Source organism: Helianthus annuus, chromosome 1 (genome assembly GCF_002127325.2).
Source record: "Helianthus annuus cultivar XRQ/B chromosome 1, HanXRQr2.0-SUNRISE, whole genome shotgun sequence".
Taxonomy (NCBI): Eukaryota; Viridiplantae; Streptophyta; class Magnoliopsida; order Asterales; family Asteraceae; genus Helianthus; species Helianthus annuus.
Genome location: NC_035433.2, coordinates 59,560,570 through 59,578,245, shown reverse-complemented (window position 1 = coordinate 59,578,245; position 17,676 = coordinate 59,560,570). Strand labels below are relative to the sequence as shown.

Here is a 17,676-nt window from a genome sequence, read left to right as displayed (position 1 = left end):
GTGACACGTCAGAAGAAAGAGAAGACGTCACCTCTTTTTTCGGGAAGTATGGGTAACAGGGCCTGACGACGTGACAGAAAGTAACTGAAAAGGCGCATGTTCACCTCCGATGTAACAGGGACATCAGACAGTCACATCAAAACCTTCCCCAAGTCCACAAAACTTCCACCAGAAGGAAACAAAAGGCCAAAACCCATGCGCCATGCGTCCATTGGCTCACTTTTTACAAAGGCCAAAACCCATGCGCCATGCGTCCATTTGGCTCACTTTTTACAAAAGACCAAAACCCATGCGCCATGCGTCCATTTGGCTCACTTTTTACAAAAGGCCAAAACCCATGCATCATGCGTCCATTTGGCTCACTTTTTCACAAAGGGCCAAAACCCATGCGCCATGCGTCCATTTGGCTCACTTTTTACAAAGGGCCAAAACCCATGCGCCATGCGTCCATTTGGCTCACCTTTTATAAAAATCACCAAACTCCACGCGCCATAAAAACCACCACTCTCATAAGTCCAGAATCCCTCCTAGATGATCAACTCAACTAGAAGGCACACTGGACTGGGGGGACTTGAAGAGGTATGGTCCCAATTCCCTGCCTACATGGCAGGGACCACACCACTTTTGAGCATACATGGCGACCACATCAGCAAAGCAATCCAGAAGCTTCTAGAAGCTTCTGGAAGATCTGCAGGTGGCACCAAAGATGCTCTACCAGACAAAAAGGACAACACGTGTCACCACTCGCAGAACGCCACATAGGCATGCGGCAAATCAGGGGGCAGAGCTGACAACACCGGTACAAGGTTTCCAGCATGGGCAAATGTAAGAATGCCACGTGTATCACTACACCTGCCGTGACAGAGCAGACCAAGAGGATATTCCCCTTGGTCGGACAGCTGGCACGCGCCCACGGCTGGCACAGCTGCTCCTCCCTTCTTCACCCTCCGGCTATAAATAGGACCCTTCATCATTCAGGTTCATGATCTTTACTCTCTTTACTCACTCTATACACACACTGTTTAATTTTCTCAGAACAGTACTTATTCTCACGCCGAAGCTTGGTTAAAAGGGAAAACCCCCATCTCCCCCTCTTAACGAGACTAACGGTGTTACTGTTTTGCAGGATTCGGGCTATTATCACGAGTAAGGAAAGAGGTTGAACCCACAGAAGAAATAACCCCACAGATTGACCTCGGTGTTAACCTGTGTTTCATCAGTTATCACATATCAATACACACACACATGCATATAAACTGGGTCGGAACCGGACGGTTTTTCAATTACACAGATGAGTTGCAGTTTTACATACATGAACACACATATACTGATATACATACAATAATAATTTGCATATATACATACCTGCGCCTACAAATATAACCTCTTGAAGAAGAACTTGGACGAAGATGAGAAGTCTTCTTTGATTCTTGACCAAGATCGAATGAGTTGGTTGTCAACTGTCGTAGGTTTATTTGTATAAATAAGGTTTGATTGCATTGTTTTGTAATTTGATAAGGATTGCTTTCCTTAACGTTGATATCTGTTTCCTTTAATAAGGGATATTAATCAATTTTTAAATAAAGTATCCTTATCATTAAAAGAAATGTTTTGATTGGGTTTATGTAAATCAGTTCCAAGGGTTCTTAATCGGGTCTTTGACGGGTTTACCCGTAACCGACCCGAAACCGTGAAAAGGGCATGTACCAGAACCGAGACCCGAACCATGATATACATATACGGGTAACATGGGTCGGTTTCAAACGGGTTTCATGGGTTTCGCGGTTCAGACCCGTTTAATGCTCACCCCTATATATTATTACGACAACTTCATTAATTAAATTCGAGTTTGTTTACTTTGGGGACACAATTTTATTTATTAAGTCTATATTTATGAGATTTTGTTGTATCTCTAAATATAGAAAGATTATAATTTGAACTTTTAGTTTCTAGGGATGAGTACAAGGTCTTGGGTATTGGTATCGAATTTTACGTACCGAATTATTTTCGGTACCCATTTTTTAGAGTTTTCGATATCGATACCGGAAAATACCGATTTTTTATCTTCAATTCATTTATTTCATATTTACACATCGATTATATATTTATACTTTTGTTTCATGAATTTATACCTCATTCATGTTTTCAAAGCAAATGTTTTAGCCAAGTTTGGTTTTCTCTATTAACTGAAATTTAAAAAGTCAAACAAAAAGCCGTCAATCTAACGAAATCAATTAATCGATTGGTTAATAAAATAGACTAATCGATGTTGGAAATTTGGCGAATGGATATTTAGTGAATTATAATTTAACGAAATTATAATTATTAATAAACTCTTCATAGGTGAATTAAAGACTAAACTCTTGAAGAGAATTTTTGTGTTTTAATTTGAGTCTTTATGTCTCAAATTAATTCTATAATTGAGTGGCTAATTAAGTGATTTTTCACTCATTTTCAACTCTTTTAAAAATAGTAGGCTATGTGCCTCATTTTGAGATACAGAAAGGTTAGAAAAATACAAGAGAATGGTTACAAGAAAAATACATGAATACATGGAGAGTTCTTGGAAAAGAAGAACTCTATCCACTCTAGGGACTATCCGTGTAACAACCGAACAAACCACAGGGAGCATGAGTGTAATTTTCAAAAGTTTTGAACCTTATTTTGACGAACCAGAGGGATTATCCGTGCATTTTAGACTAGAAGGTATGGTGAGGGTCATCCCCAAGGGGATAGGCCGCCACGTAGGACGCCACATCCCCATCCCATATGTTCACTCATTCTCAACTCTTGTAAAAATAGTAGGCTATGTGCCTCATTTTGAGATACAGAAAAGTTAGAAAAATACAAGAGAATGGTTACAAGAAAAATACATGAATACATGGAGAGTTCTTGGAAAAGAAGAACTCTATCCACTCTAGGGACTATCCGTGTAACAACCGAACAAACCACAGGGAGCATGAGTGTAATTTTCAAAAGTTTTGAACCTTATTTTGACGAACCAAAGGGATTATCCGTGCATTTTAGACTAGAAGGTATGGTGAGGGTCATCCCCAAGGGGATGAACCGCCACGTAGGACGCCACATCCCCATCCCATATGGGATGGCCCTCCAAGCATTTTTAAGGGGGTGGAGGATGGAGCCCACAACAATTATTTTTTATTGTTTATCTTTTTTATTTGGTTAACTTTATAAAAACAATTCAAAAATTAAATAAAAATACTACATAAAAGAAGTAAATTAAATCCATTACATAACATAAATAAAAATTACATAACCTAAAAAAAAATTACATTACCTAAAATTTATAAAAAAAGACTAGATTTAAAAAAACACACAAACATAAACACTACTCGCTATCGTCTTCGTCACCGTCCCCACCGTTTACGTTGTTCCATATATGTTCTACCAAATCGGATTGAAGGTTTGCATGCGTGAAATCGTTAGTTAGCCAGAACGAGTTTAAATCCTGTTGCGCCGGATCTACCGGGACAGTATTCCCGATAGATGCATTCTCATTATACTCACTAATCGCCGGACCTTCGTCTTCAATAATCATGTTATGGAGCAAAATGCAAGCGTACATACAAAGGCGCAACCTCTTCGGTATGAATGCACGTGCCGGTTGTTCAATGATTTGCCATTTTCTTTGTAGAACACCAAAACAACGTTGGATGTCTTTTCTTGCCGCTTCTTGACGCTTGGCGAATTTTTTTTTTTTTTTTCGTCATCCGGGTATGGAATAGTCTTGACAATTGTAGAGTAAGATGGATATATTCCGTCAGCAAGATAATAACCGCGCCTATATTCAACCCCAGATACAAAAAAAACTAGTGTCCGGACCAGTTCCATTTACGACGTCGCTGAAGATCGCTGATTGGTATAGCACGTTAAGGTCGTTAAGTGAACCAGGGAGACCAAAGAAAGCATGCCAGATTCACAAATATTGTGATGCCACGGCCTCTAGTATTAATGTTGGATGGCCGTGATCGCCTCGCATATATTGGCCTTGCCACACATTCGGGCAATTATGCCACGCCCAATGCATACAATCAATGCTACCGAGCATTCCTGGAAACCCATGTCGTGCTTCATGAGCTTGGTACAACTGTTGAACATCATAAGCGTTTGGTTTCCGCAAATATTTTTTGCTATATAGTTTCACCACATTTTCGCAAAACCGATATAAACATTCCCGCGTAGTTCTTTCCGACATCTGTAAGTACTCGTCTAAAGCGTCGGCCACTGTCCCGTACGCCAATTGGCGAATGGCTGCAGTACACTTTTGTAACGTGGTGAACCCTCGTGCGCCACGAGCATCGTATCGTAACGTGAAAAACGGGTCGAACCCCGCCAAATCATCAGCAATCCATGTGAATAACCGACGACTCATTCGGAACCTACGTCTAAAAATCTCGGCATTGTAAAGGGGTGCATCCGAAAAATAATCGTTTACCAATTTCTCGTGCGCTCCTGTCGTAAAAAAAATATAAATATGAGGAAAGAATGAATAAGGATAAAAAAATTATTAATGATAAACCTTCGCGGTCTCTGTTAATCCATTGTTGTCTGGTTTGTATTTCAGACGAGACCTCTTCCTCCTCCATAATAATCTTCGCCGCCCTTAGCACAGCGTTTGCGTAAAACATCTCCCCCTCCGAAGGCGAGGACCACCAAGCATTAGATTGCATTGTGGGTGAAAAGATATTTTTTTTTATAAAAGATGGGTATAAAAATGAGAGTGTTTTGGGTTGAAAGTATGAAGAAAATGGTAAAAGAGGGGTATTTTTATAGAAAAGTTTTTTTTTTAATTTTAAATTTAAAATTAATAGCCGTTGTAACGGCTATGTTTTTGAAAATGAGGCCGGCGAGATCGTCCAAAAGCATACGGAGAAGATGGGGACGGGCCAAGGAGGGCGGTGTTCCGAGGCGGCGCCGTAGCTCGCCGAGCCTTGGCCGTCCCCATACCTTCTATTCTTACTCTTTTTAGAAATATGATTTGACAAAGGTGACTTTTATAAAATACATGGAGCCACAAATCATCAATCAGTAACAACAAGACAAATTAACCACCTCTTCATTTAGCTCAACAACACTCACTAAACACTAATAATTGCAATCAGGAATCAAGATAACTTCACTACCAAATCCGAGTTCAAATCACTGTTCTTTCTCACATTCACACCAAATTTCATGAATCTGTAAGTTCAAAATCAATTCAATGTTGGTCCAACAAGATAACCCCAAACCCCAAAACCCCAAATCACCAAAATTTCACCCAAATCGATTCTCCCCATCAAAATCACTCGATTTCTCCACATGGGTATCCCAAAATCTTTACAAAATCATCACAATTTCCATCTTGATCACCACCGTCGCCGCCGTGTTCTTCCTCCGCACCACCGGCGACTCCGCCGCATTCCTCTGCTTCCGATCACAAACAACAACCCCACAAACCCTAACCCTAAAATACCCCCAAATTGATTATGATTCAATTGCACCCATTGTTGACAACACTACCCCTTATTCAAGATTCAGATCAGACAACTGGGTTATTGTTTCTGTGTCTGATTATCCGTCGAATTCGGTTAAAAAGTTGTTAAAGATTAAAGGGTGGCAGGTTCTTGCAGTTGGGAACTCAAAGACTCCTGATGATTGGAGTCTTAAAGGTACAATCTTTTTGTCTCTTGAAGATCAAGCTAAGTTAGGGTTTAGGGTTGTTGATTACTTGCCTTATGATTCATATGTTAGGAAGAATGTTGGGTATTTGTTTGCTATTCAACATGGTGCCAAAAAGATATTTGATTTTGATGATAGGGGAGAGTTGATTGATGATAATATTAGCAAACATTTTGATATAGAATTAGGTGAAAAGGGTAGGAAAGATGTTGTGTTGCAGTATAATCGTGATAACCCGAATCGCACGGTTGTGAACCCGTATATTCATTTCGGTCAACGGTCTGTTTGGCCTAGGGGTTTGCCGTTGGAGAATGTGGGGGAGATTGAGCATGAGGAGCACTACAATGAGGTGTTTAGTGGGAATCAGTTTATTCAACAAGGGATTTCTAATGGTTTGCCGGATGTGGATTCGGTGTTTTACTTTACTAGAAAACAAAATCGTGAACCGTTTGATATTAAATTCGATCAACACGCGCCGAAAGTTGCGTTACCCGAAGGAGTAATGGTGCCCGTGAATTCTTTTAATACTATGTTTCATTATTCGTCGTTTTGGGGGTTAATGTTACCGGTTTCGGTTAGTTCGATGGCGTCTGACGTAATTAGGGGTTACTGGGCGCAACGGCTGTTATGGGAAATCGGTGGTTATGTTGTTGTTTATCCTCCAACGGTTCATAGATACGATTCGGTTGAATCGTACCCGTTTGCGGAAGAGAAAGATCTCCATGTAAACGTGGGCAATTTGGTACATTTCTTGGTTTCTTGGAAATCAAGTAAGCGTAGGTTATTCGAAAAAGTTCTTGAGTTGAGTTACTCAATGGCTAAAGAAGGTTTTTGGAGTGAAAAAGACGTGAAATTTACAGCTGCATGGATTCAAGATTTGATTTCCGTTGGTTATTTACAACCACGTTTAATTTCAGTCGAATCGCGCAGGCGAAAAAGTGTTATTAATCATGGAGAACGTAAGGATTTTGTACCTCAAAAATTACCATCTGTTTTTCTTGGTATTGAGGAAAAAAATACGGTAAATTATGAAATCGGGAATTTGGTTCGGTGGAGAAAGAATTTTGGGAATATTGTTCTTATCATGTTTTGTAATGGACCCATTGAGCGAACGGCTTTGGAATGGAGATTGCTTTATGGAAGGATATTTAAATCTGTAATTATCTTGGCGGAAAATAAGAATCTTGATCTTGTTGTTGAAGAAGGTCACTTTGATCATCTATACAAGTAAGTAATACCGCGCTTTTTTCAAATTTGAACGCTTGGTTCATGGCCATGCAGATCTTTAGTTTTATTTTTTTTTTTTGTTTTATCTTTTTGCTAGTTTAGTACATTAATTTTGAAGATTGAGCTAATAATATGCACATAGAGAAGCATTTATTTTAGAAACAATAATACGTTATAGAGTAAAGTACACGGATGGTTTCTGTGGTTTACCAAAATTTTGGATTTGGTCCCTATCTTTCCAAAAGTACAAAGATGGTCCCTATGGTTTGCACTTTGTAACGCATTTAGCCCCTAACTTTTTCCAAAAGTACAAGGATGGTCCCTATGGTTTGCACTTTGTAATGCATTTAATCCCAAACTTGGACAGTTGGACATGCTAAAACCTTTAGATTTGTTGGTTGGGGACTAAATGCGTTACAAAGTGCAAACCACAGGGACCATCCATGTACTTTTGGAAAGCTAGAGACCAAATCTTAATTTTTAGTAAACCACAAGGACCATCGATGTACTTTACTCTATGTTATATGTTGCGAACTGCGATAACCACATAATGCATTTGTACCTGTTGCTTTGAATGTGATACACGAGACTTTTATGTAACCGCCTTCACACTACCTCTGAATTCTGATTATCTTTTATGCAATACGTACAAGTGCATTATGCGGTTCCCGCAGTCATTAACATATTATTGGTTCTATGGCAATCTGATTCACTAAGGGTACTTTAGACATTTGACCTACTTTAAGTGCTATGACTTATGAGACTATGGTGGCTAACTACTAATTTGTTGAAACTTCTCTTTCACATGTTTAATCATCCGATATCTATTATATTTGTTATTATTATTTTCTAATTTTTTTTTTATTTGTGTGGCAGGCAGCTTCCAAGGTTGTTTAACAGATTTGAAAACGCAGAAGGGTTTTTGTTTTTACAGGATAATACAATATTAAATTATTGGAACCTGGTCCAAGCCGATAAGACTAAGCTTTGGATAACCGACAAGGTTAGACTTTACTTGTACTTTTGACTGTAAGTCAAATGTCTAAAATACCCTTACGTATGTCGAGAAGTACGAATACGTGAGTTTAGCTTATGGTTTTCCGAGTTAGAACATGTTATATAAGTGATCATTTTGTACTCTATTCCCAACGAAGATTTCTTTTTGCATAATGACTAAAACCATTCACTTTTCTCTCCTTCTATACTTATTAACTCTTATAGATTGTCGAGAAATATCGGTTTGAACAATTTACCCCTCATTTTTGGGCCTTCTTACATTCACTTATCCTATACCTTTTTGTGTCTTCTTGCCCTATTTATGGGTAGGGGGTAAACAAGACGAGGCGCTCGTTAGCCACTCGAGTTCAGCTCGCTAAAAGCTTGAATCGAGTTGAGCTTAAACAAGCTCAAGCCTATGTTGGAGCTCATTTAATAAACGAGTTCAAGCATCAGCCTCAGAATATGAGCTTGGACAGGCCCGCGAGCCTAGACGAGCCCATCATTAAAATATTATTTGTTATTTAGTTAAATATAGTTAGATAATAATTTATTATTATATATATTATTATGTTATATATAAAAAGTATACAAATTATATGTATGAACAAAATAATTAATAAAAGTCTTGAGACTATGCTTTATACAATATACATAGACCTTGAAACGGGCCGAGCTTGAACTTAGGTTGTGCTCGGGTCGGGTCGTTTACTCTGTACGGGCAAAGAAAGAAAGTGACTTGACCAATTATGCATGATTATGAACTTAAAATCTTTCTGTGTGCAGGTATCAAGATCTTGGAGTACTGTTCCATACGACGGCAATAAAGATTGGTACGGAAAACAAGCAGAAATGGTCAAAAAAGTCGTAAAGTCAATGCCAGCTCATTTACAGGTCAACTACAAAGATCATACAAATAACCATGATTCATCCCTCACAATCTGCACTTCAGATGTGTTCTATATCCCTCAAAGGCTCGTGGTTGACTTTATCGACTTGGTGAACCTTGTAGAAGATCTCGAAATCCACCAGAAAGTTGCTATTCCCATGTTCTTTTTAGCTATGGATTCCCCTCAGAATTTCGATTCGGTTTTTAGCAAAATGGTTTATAAACGAAAACCTCCTTTGAATATTACCACGAGTTTTTATTCTCCTGAAGTAAGCGCGGTTCACCCGTTGCGTGTTTCGAATGAGCAAGAGTTTATAGAGCTTATTAGAGTAATGGCAGCAGGTGATCCTCTGTTACTGGATTTGGTTTGAAAGGTAGGATTGCCTCAGATGTTGTAATGTTTGCTTCATTTGTTGTACCATTCTTTTTATAGGTGGTTGTGATTCCTTTTTTATAGAATTTTTCTGGGTAAAATCTGTAATCTCTAGTTTATAGTGAAATCCATAAATGGTCCCTTGAATATTGTTAACATTTAGGTTTAGTCCAGTCATTTTAAAGATAGTCACGTTTTAATTTGATCCAAAAAAACCAAAAGACAATGGCAGAGCTAGCCGAAAAGTTTAGGGGTATCCTATTTATTTTTATTAGGGGTATCATTTATATAAAAAGATAAAAAAAAATTACACTACGTAGACAGAGTTGAATGGTACTTTTACACTACGAATACGGAGTTGAGAGGTAGCCCAGGCTACCCTTCCTTATACATTGCCTCCGGCCCTCCGCCACTGAGAAGACACAAAACAGAGCCACTAACACAGGTATCAAGCCAACCTAAATGATTAACCTTTTACAAACCTAGGGTTGGCGAGTCACACGAGTGTAAATTTCTAATACAAAAAGATTAATACGATGCTAACCTGATACAAAATTTACATTTTTTGGTTTAATCTGATTGAGTTCAGTTTAGTTTGAGGTCAAACCTAGAATACATATAGGAAACAGATCTTGTTCAGTTCAATCGAACTTCAGTTTAGTCTGAGGTCAAACCTGAAACTCGTTTAGGAAAACAGATCATGTTCAGTTCGATCTAACAGGTTCACTTGTTGGCGGTTTAACACGATTACTTTTATAAACTTAAAAATAAAATGTTTTTTTCAGAATTTAAGATAGTTGTGTATAATGAATGGTTTTAAACATGATTATTCAACATAAATAATATTCTTGGTTGTAAATTTGTAATGTTAATGAGAAAATTCATGTTAGGGCTGTTTGGCAACATCTGAATGGTTAAGTGCTGAACTAGTAAGAGGTATGAATCATCAAGTGTTGAACCAGTAAGAGGTCTAAACCATTAAGAGACTGTATAATGCTTAACCGTTCAGAGACAAATATCTGACAAATTCAGATTAAATGTCTTAACCATTCAGACTCTGTATAACTCTTAACCATAGAACATTGCTCTGGATTCAGTACTTGACGCTCTGGGAAAAAGAAAAGGTTAACCACAAAAGTAAACCACATTCCAAGATTTAAAGGCTGTCCGTTTACAGAGCTAAGAGAAAATCCTGAAACCTAGCTTAGCAATGAACAATCTTCCTTGCATGACGTACAAGTCATCATAGAACATCGCTCTGGATTCAGTACTTGACGCTCTGGGAAAAAAAGAAGCTAAAATGAAGAACAAATAATATGCTGAAGCTAATCAACTTCCATATCACAAATGGCTTCATTCAGGATTGTCTGAAGCTCTCCTACTCTTTGTCTTGACAATGCAATACAATCCTGCACGAGTAACCGTATCAGAAATACATACTAGAGTTGACTAGTTGAGAAGTCAACAGAGGTGTCACTTTCGACCCGTTTGTATGTAAATCAGGTAATTTGGTTTGTATTTTATTGATAACCGGTCAAAGTAGAATACATAAAGAAACGGGTTCACGTTGTATTCGGATGCCTACAATCTACTAAATTGTTTTATTTAGATAAGTTATATTATTATTTTAATCACAAGGGGCCTTTTGACCCGTTTAGATATAAATGGATCATTTTGGGTTGTTCGTGTCTCAAACATGTCGATTAGAAAAATAGCTAAAACGAAACATGTCAGACGACTGGAAACCGTCCACAGTATCACTAATGCATAAAATCTGTAATCGGAAACTGAAAAAAGTAGAGCCATTTTCGTCCTTGAAGTTTGGTCAATTTTTTTGACTTTCGTCCAAGGGTTTGTTTTTTCGCATCTGAATCCAAAAGTTTTGAAATCTTGCCATTTTCATCCAGCCCGTTAACTCCATCCATTTTTCTTCGTTAAGAATGTATTTTCGTCTTTATTGAATACTTGTACATTATGCTAAATGCTTGTACATAAAGTGAAAACACCAAATCTCCCTTTAAGTTAACAAAAAAGACAAAAAATACCCCTGATTTAACGGAGAAAAATGGATGGAGTTAATGAGCTGGATGAAAATGACAAGATTTTAAACCTTTTGGATCCAGATGCGAAAAAACAAACCTTTGAACGAAAGTCGCAAAACTGGCCAACCCTCCGGGACGAAAATGGCATTTTACTCAAACTGAAATTTGAAAAACCTCAAAAACAATGATTCGAAAACCGAAGGTGTAAACTGACCTGGATTATGGACTCATAGGCAACAGCAGGACCACCTGGTTTGTAAAGAGAGACCAATTGATACGAAGAATCCAATACAATGGTTATTAGTGTTTCCATGATGGATTCTTCCTCAGCTATTGGATCAGCTAGAATATAATTCTTGTGAATTATACAAGTTAACCCGAACGGAATACTCCTTAATTTAAGCTTTCTTTTCTCCTCGTTTACTGGTTTGTTCTTCAATTTCTCTCCCTCGTTTTGTTTTGAAAAAACAACGATTCTTCCTTCTTCGTTCAACGACACCACAGGAATTTGCACTGAGCACATCATTAAATTATATAACTCGGAACTCGGTAAATTGTAGATTAAAAATTAACACTACAAGAGCGTATGCAAACAAATATGTCAAACAACTTACAATGGGAGAAAGCGGCAACAGCGGCAAGTAAGGCAGCATCGAAAAGCGCACCATCAGCATCCAAACAATATATATCCTTGAAAATTAGCCTCATTTAGTAAATTAAGAATGAAAAAAATCATATCTTGCAACTAGGGGTGTGCATGGTTTGGTTCGGTTTTCGGTTTCAACAATGGTTCAGTTCGGTTTTTGGAACAAATTATGCAAGATTCAAAAATATATATAGAGAGAGTCTTAGGATCCTGTAAAAAGGACACTTTTCGAAGACATAAGAATTGACATGTAGGCATCATGTTTTGGACTTGGGCATAATGTTTTGGGTTGTTTGGCAAGAAAAACACCAAACATAACAATTTAAGACACAATGCAATGAATTATAGGCTTAAAACTTAAAACACCATACCAAGAACGTTAAGTAGTGTGTTTTAAGTGTTAAGCAGTGTGTTTTTGTTGTGTTTTAAATTTCATGTCATTTTTTATGCTGAGGGTTGGCTTTATGATTTAAAGCAGTGCGGAGTATTATACGAGGACTAGGCTATTGCTCCCGCAAAATCAGAAGTCCTGGTATAATACCCCAGATATCATCACGCATAAAGACGTAGTATGTCAGAAATAGAAAGTCTTTTAAACAAGATTTCGGGGGTTACCCATATATCCGAGAGATGTTCCCCATGAGATAAGTAGGCTGATATTATGTTTAGCTTTATATCTCAAAAAACAATCTACTGAATGTGTAAAAATCTACTGGCACATCGTCAGTGAGACCGTTTATCACATTTGACATTCCATTTCTTTAGCGTGCTGTGATAGTCCACTGATGTACTATCATTTCCTCTTTTCACAACAAAACTCATTTTGAATTTTTCAATGTTTTTGGTTTTTTCAAATTTTCAAAATTTCTAAATTTTTTACTCCCCTTAAAATCAAAAATATGTTTCAATTTTTTATTTTCAGGGAAAATTTGAAAATAAAAGCAGTAAACTGTACAAATAAAGTGACAAACTGATATGAGTTGCTTCAATTCTCCATTCACTTGTGTTTTAAATTGTTATGTTTGGTGTTTTTCTTGCCAAAACAACCCAAAGCATCATGCCTAAGTCCATAACATGATGCTTACATGTCAATTTCTATGCTTTCTCACTTCTCTCACGAAAAAGGTCCTTTTTATTTAAGAATCTTTCTTATATGTTTACATTTAAGTTAATATATTTAACCTTTTTAAATAATATGTTAACATAAACCTAACCTTTTCTTTTATGATACTTTAAAATTCATTTAATTTTCATGTTAATTTGTTATTTCTTGTAGGGATTAGATAAATCATTTCAAATATAAATAAACATGTTAATGTTTTTATTATAAATAATTAACAATCAAGAATAAGACTAATAATTCCTATATCAATATATAACAAAAATTTTAAATAAATGATAAATCGTAACTGAACCGCAAATTTCGGTTTGTTTTTTTTTTTTCGATCTCTTGTGCGGTTCGGTTAAATCGGTTTTTTCGGTTCTCTGCTCGGAGTTAAAATGGGATAGCATGAGTGAAATGAAATTGTTAAAGAAACGGTACCAGATATGCCATCCAAGCAGCTTTGCCACTGACCAACGACAACTCTTTGAGATCAACCATCCCGGAACTGTAATAAACACATGACATGTAAATCGATAATAATATACGTCTTTAACCTGTAACTGTTTCATCTATTGTGACTTTATGAGTTCGTGAATGTGGAAAATAAGATTAAAGAACACTTACCTTATGATGGTATCGGATAGCTGCTTAGAGACAACGGGTGCAGCCTCAGCAGGCCTGCCGGGCCTAACAATAGGAGAACAAATTGCAGGCATGTGGAAATCTATGGCTGGTATAAAATGATAGAAAATAATCAGATACAAGAGATATGATATGATCAGAAAAAAAAAACAGACATAATGATAAACATAAATTGTACTGCGATCTAACCTATGCAGCCTTCATCTGGTGTTTCCTTTGCGGGCGTCATGACTTCCATTTTAATGGCAGCTAACATCGTCTAGACAAACAACCATGTCAAACGAGGGTTATCTGGATTTGAGTTTTGAAACCAATTATCTTATTATTTCAGTAATCAGTTTGTAAACATTAGATAAACATATTCTGTTTCGGATAATTTACAGGCCACATAGTTGGTTTTAGATAATCAGTTTAATACTGGCTGCAACAAAAACGGTATCCCATGTCATATTATAACCTCCGTATTTCACAAACAAACAAGTGAACAACTGATTATCTTTACTATGGCATCAAACAGCAAAAGCACAAACCATTTTATCACAACTGATAAGCTAATATGTATTATAATTACTCAAACTATCATCAACACTCCCAAAATGCACATCCAAACACCCTCCAAATCAGTAAAGCCTCATCTTTCAAAATTAATTTCTATGTACACAAAAAAAAACCATAAGAAACGGTCATTTAATAAGTAAAAGAAATAGAACTTACAGTGCAGCCTATCTTTGCTAGTGCTGATCCATCTGCAGATGCCACTGCCCCTAATTCACACCAACAAATTCAAAAAATTAGTACATAAAGTATACAACAACAACCATAGGGATAGAGAGACTGCTTCCAGATAGACCCCCAGCTCAAAATAGAGTAAGAGACATAAAGTATAAAAAATCTAAAGTAAAAAATATCCTCAGGAAAGGATAATGGTACACCGCTGGCCGTGACGGATCGTTTAATACACTGGCAAGTATACGAATCTCATATATCCTCTTTTAACATAAACTATACGACTCGTATACAACTATACAAGTCATATATCCTTTTTTTATATGAACTATACCACTCGTATACAAATATACGAGACGTATAGAGATACATCACCCAACAAAACATATATGACTCGTACACACATATACAAGTTTTATATCCTTTTTTTACATGAACTATAGGATTCGTGTACAAAGATAAGAGTCGTATAGAGATAACTCACCCAACAAAACGTATACAACATATATACAGGTCGTATATCCTTTTTTACATGAACCATACGACTCGTACACAAATATACAAGTACAACTCATATAGAGACACCTCACCCAACAAAACATATACAGGAAAAAAAAAATATGAAAATCAGGCATTGTCGACTAACCTAGAGCCAATGAAGTTTCTCTAGCTTTACCAAGTGGTCTGGCATCGGGACGTACGGACTCCAACAAATGACGTTCGTGAAATCGCAAGGGGAACAGTCTTCTGAAAGCATCTACCTCCATCTCTGAAGACAAATCAGCCGCACCGTTTGTAGATTCCACCATTTTTGTTTCTGAAGAATGAACAGATTACGTATGTAAACCCTAGATATCAGATTAGAAGCAGTTTTACAAAATTGAATGCGAAAACGAATGGATTATGTTATGTGAATTTTATAGGTTTAATTACAAGAAAAGAGGTGAAAAAATTAAACCTAGAACGATCAAGATGTGTAAACAGAGGTTGAAGCTCCACCACAGTCGTACGCCGAGAAGAAGAAGAAGAAGATCGAAAAAGTGTGTTTAAAACAGAGGCCCAATTAGTATGTCGGGTCGGGTAAGGGTTAGTAGTGTAGCCATTTGTTTATTATTTTAGTAGGTTGGAAATGGAAACTAAAGTCCTGTTTCTTTACCGTCTCTGTTTATATTTTTTACTGGTTTATCATTTAATAGTCTAGATTGTTTGTTTCACGAGTAGATGTATAAATGGTTCAGACATTTGCCTATGAATGATTTAACATTATACAGAGTCTGAATGGTTAAGAGCTCTAATCTGAATTGGTCAGACATTTGCCTCTGAACGATTAAGCATTATACAGACTCTTAATAGTTCAGATCTTTTACTGGTTCAACACTTAATGGTTCAGACCTCTTACTGGTTCAGCACTTAACTATTCAGATGTTGCCAAACAGTCCCTAAGGCTATAGGGTGACTATCATGACCCTCTACGTTAGTGTCAGACTATCCACATTCACAAACCAACTCAACCCAACCTTTAATAAAAAAAGAACTAATTCCTCTCTCTTCCACATACACAACCCAACCTAACTCAATTTTTAACACACATTCACAACTCAACCCAACCTAAATTTTTATTAAATAAATGTAAATAATAATTGAAACAATTATTTTTAAAAACAAATAAAAGTTACTTATTTGTAATATAAAAAGTAAAAAGTTAAACAATCAATTCATTTACTTGAAAATATTTTTTTTTAAACGAACTCCGTTTTTTAATAAAATTTATATCGTAATGTTCAGAAATTTATTTCAGGAAATACGGTGTATTTAGTTTTGTTATTCAGTTTAAATATTAAAAATTATTTGAGTAATAAAATTATTGGGGGAATTGGTAGTTAGAAAATAAAATACAAAAAGAAAATTAGGTGATGAAACCAATCCAATTTTGACAAGTGGCAAAAGAGTATGTGCAACATCTTGCAACCTTGGGTTGCTTGGGCAACCGGGTTGTGGAGAAAAATAGAATTTTTCTTTTTCTTTAATTTATTTGGGCAACCTATGTTGGGAGAAAGTCACCAACGGTGATAGTCTCATGTCACTCACCTCTAATCCATCATTCAAAACCAATACTCTAATGCTCTGTTCTTGAGTTAACTTAACGAAGGAAAAAAAGAGAGTAAAAATGATAAAGGAAAGGATGAGAAAGGAAAAAAAAAGATGTCTTTCCCCATTTCCTTCCAAATCGAAAGGAAAGAAAAACTAAAGAATTTAGCTTAGTTTTTCTTTCATTTCCTTCCTTAAATGAAACTCGGGAACACGACATGTTTTATTTTCCTTTCTTTTCATTCCTTAAATGAAACTCTCGAACACAAAATATTTTTACTTTCTTTTTGTTTCTTTTTATTTCCTTCCATTAGTAAACTATGAAACACAATGTAAGGTCAAGGTTGGAGAACTCGCCAGTCGCTAGTCGGTCAGTGAGGTAGGGACTACCGACTACTCGGGATTAATTGGATCTGGTTTTTATATGTAATTTTCAATTTTATGTATACATATACACCTTTTTTTAGGTAAAAAATTTAAGTAGCTAGGTTTTAACTTTTACTCAACTCATTTTTTAAGTATACAAGATTAATTGTTGGAATTTACATGAATTGGTTGGAAACTGGCCGGAATTTAGAGATTTTGGCCGGAATATACGTTTTTTTTTTTGCCGGAATCTGGCCGGAATCGTGATTTTTGGCTGGCCGACTAGGTCCGACTAGCAATTAATGGACTGATTAACGAAAAATTACCCAATTACTGGCCGACTAGCGATTAATCGCCGACTAGTCGCGATTTTTACAACACTGCTTAAGGGTGTGGTCATGATTCAAACCACTATCCCCTTATTTATTTTAATTTATCTTTGTCTTAAGAAAAAGGAAATGATTTCTTGAAAATGGAAAGGAGGACAATGGTTGCCATGGTTTACTCCATGCAAACCATGATGGATCATGCAAGGGGGTGATGTAGCCTTCCATTCATGTTCCTACGTGGTGAATCATGTTCCGACTATGACCTCCACACTTTTTAGTTACATAGTTAGTAATGAAGATTTATAAATTAAAAGGGGATATTTTAAGATAAGATATGTTTACAAAATAAGAGATTCAACAGGATTAAGTGAAAATATAAGCAGGAAAATAAATCTTGGGTAAAAAAAAAGGGGTGATGCTAAATGCACCTCCTTGGTTGGAAAGTTAAGCGTATTAACAATAACATGCTTGTGTTTAGAGAAAGTTAAGTGTATTAGGGGAGGAGGGGTGGTTCACTAGTGATAGTTTCTATCATTCCCACTATCCAATCAAATCATGCCATGTCATC

At 36.6% G+C, this 17,676-nt stretch overlaps 3 protein-coding genes across 4 annotated transcripts; 1 reads left to right on the top strand and 2 right to left on the bottom strand.

Annotated features, from left to right (window-relative positions):
* Positions 1-3,937: 3,937 nt before the first annotated feature.
* On the bottom strand, positions 3,938-4,691 carry LOC110892522. The gene is made up of 2 exons (XM_022139708.1): positions 4,541-4,691; positions 3,938-4,473 (listed from the first exon to the last, which is right to left on the bottom strand). The coding sequence occupies exons 1-2, from the start codon at positions 4,689-4,691 to the stop codon at positions 3,938-3,940; spliced, it is 687 nt and encodes a 228-aa protein (XP_021995400.1).
* A 354-nt stretch (positions 4,692-5,045) lies between these two features.
* Positions 5,046-9,322, top strand: LOC110866888 (probable glycosyltransferase STELLO1). The gene is made up of 3 exons (XM_022116035.2): positions 5,046-6,906; positions 7,783-7,909; positions 8,689-9,322. Exons 1-3 carry the CDS (start codon positions 5,222-5,224, stop codon positions 9,160-9,162), a joined length of 2,286 nt encoding a protein of 761 aa, XP_021971727.1. The 5' UTR covers positions 5,046-5,221; the 3' UTR covers positions 9,163-9,322.
* Positions 9,323-10,155: 833 nt separating this feature from the next.
* On the bottom strand, positions 10,156-15,439 carry LOC110866895 (exosome complex component RRP43). 2 transcript variants are annotated; one of them, XM_022116039.2, is made up of 9 exons: positions 15,284-15,439; positions 14,972-15,142; positions 14,314-14,363; positions 13,789-13,858; positions 13,582-13,687; positions 13,396-13,462; positions 11,821-11,896; positions 11,421-11,719; positions 10,156-10,573 (listed from the first exon to the last, which is right to left on the bottom strand). In XM_022116039.2, exons 2-9 carry the CDS (start codon positions 15,132-15,134, stop codon positions 10,490-10,492), a joined length of 915 nt encoding a protein of 304 aa, XP_021971731.1. In that variant the 5' UTR covers positions 15,135-15,142; positions 15,284-15,439; the 3' UTR covers positions 10,156-10,489. The 2 variants fall into 2 exon arrangements, with proteins under 2 accessions (XP_021971731.1, XP_021971737.1); XM_022116045.2 differs by having other exon boundaries at positions 14,972-15,173; positions 15,284-15,427.
* Between the last annotated feature and the right edge of the window lie 2,237 nt (positions 15,440-17,676).

Bases quoted from the DNA above. Each gene is read 5' to 3' on its own strand.
- LOC110892522 (XM_022139708.1), bottom strand. From the start codon at position 4,691: ATGCAATCTAATGCTTGGTGGTCCTCGCCTTCGGAGGGGGAGATGTTT. The intron at 4,474-4,540 runs GTTTATCATTAA...TTTTTACGACAG, and splicing joins GATTAACAGAGACCGCGAAG to GAGCGCACGAGAAATTGGTA.
- LOC110866895 (XM_022116039.2), bottom strand. From the start codon at position 15,134: ATGGTGGAATCTACAAACGGTGCGGCTGATTTGTCTTCAGAGATGGAG. The intron at 13,859-14,313 runs GTAAGTTCTATT...TTGTTTGTCTAG, and splicing joins TAGCAAAGATAGGCTGCACT to ACGATGTTAGCTGCCATTAA. The intron at 11,897-13,395 runs GTACCGTTTCTT...CTAATTTTCAAG, and splicing joins CTGCTTGGATGGCATATCTG to GATATATATTGTTTGGATGC.
- LOC110866888 (XM_022116035.2), top strand. From the start codon at position 5,222: ATGTTGGTCCAACAAGATAACCCCAAACCCCAAAACCCCAAATCACCA. The intron at 6,907-7,782 runs GTAAGTAATACC...TTTGTGTGGCAG, and splicing joins CACTTTGATCATCTATACAA to GCAGCTTCCAAGGTTGTTTA. The intron at 7,910-8,688 runs GTTAGACTTTAC...TTCTGTGTGCAG, and splicing joins AGCTTTGGATAACCGACAAG to GTATCAAGATCTTGGAGTAC.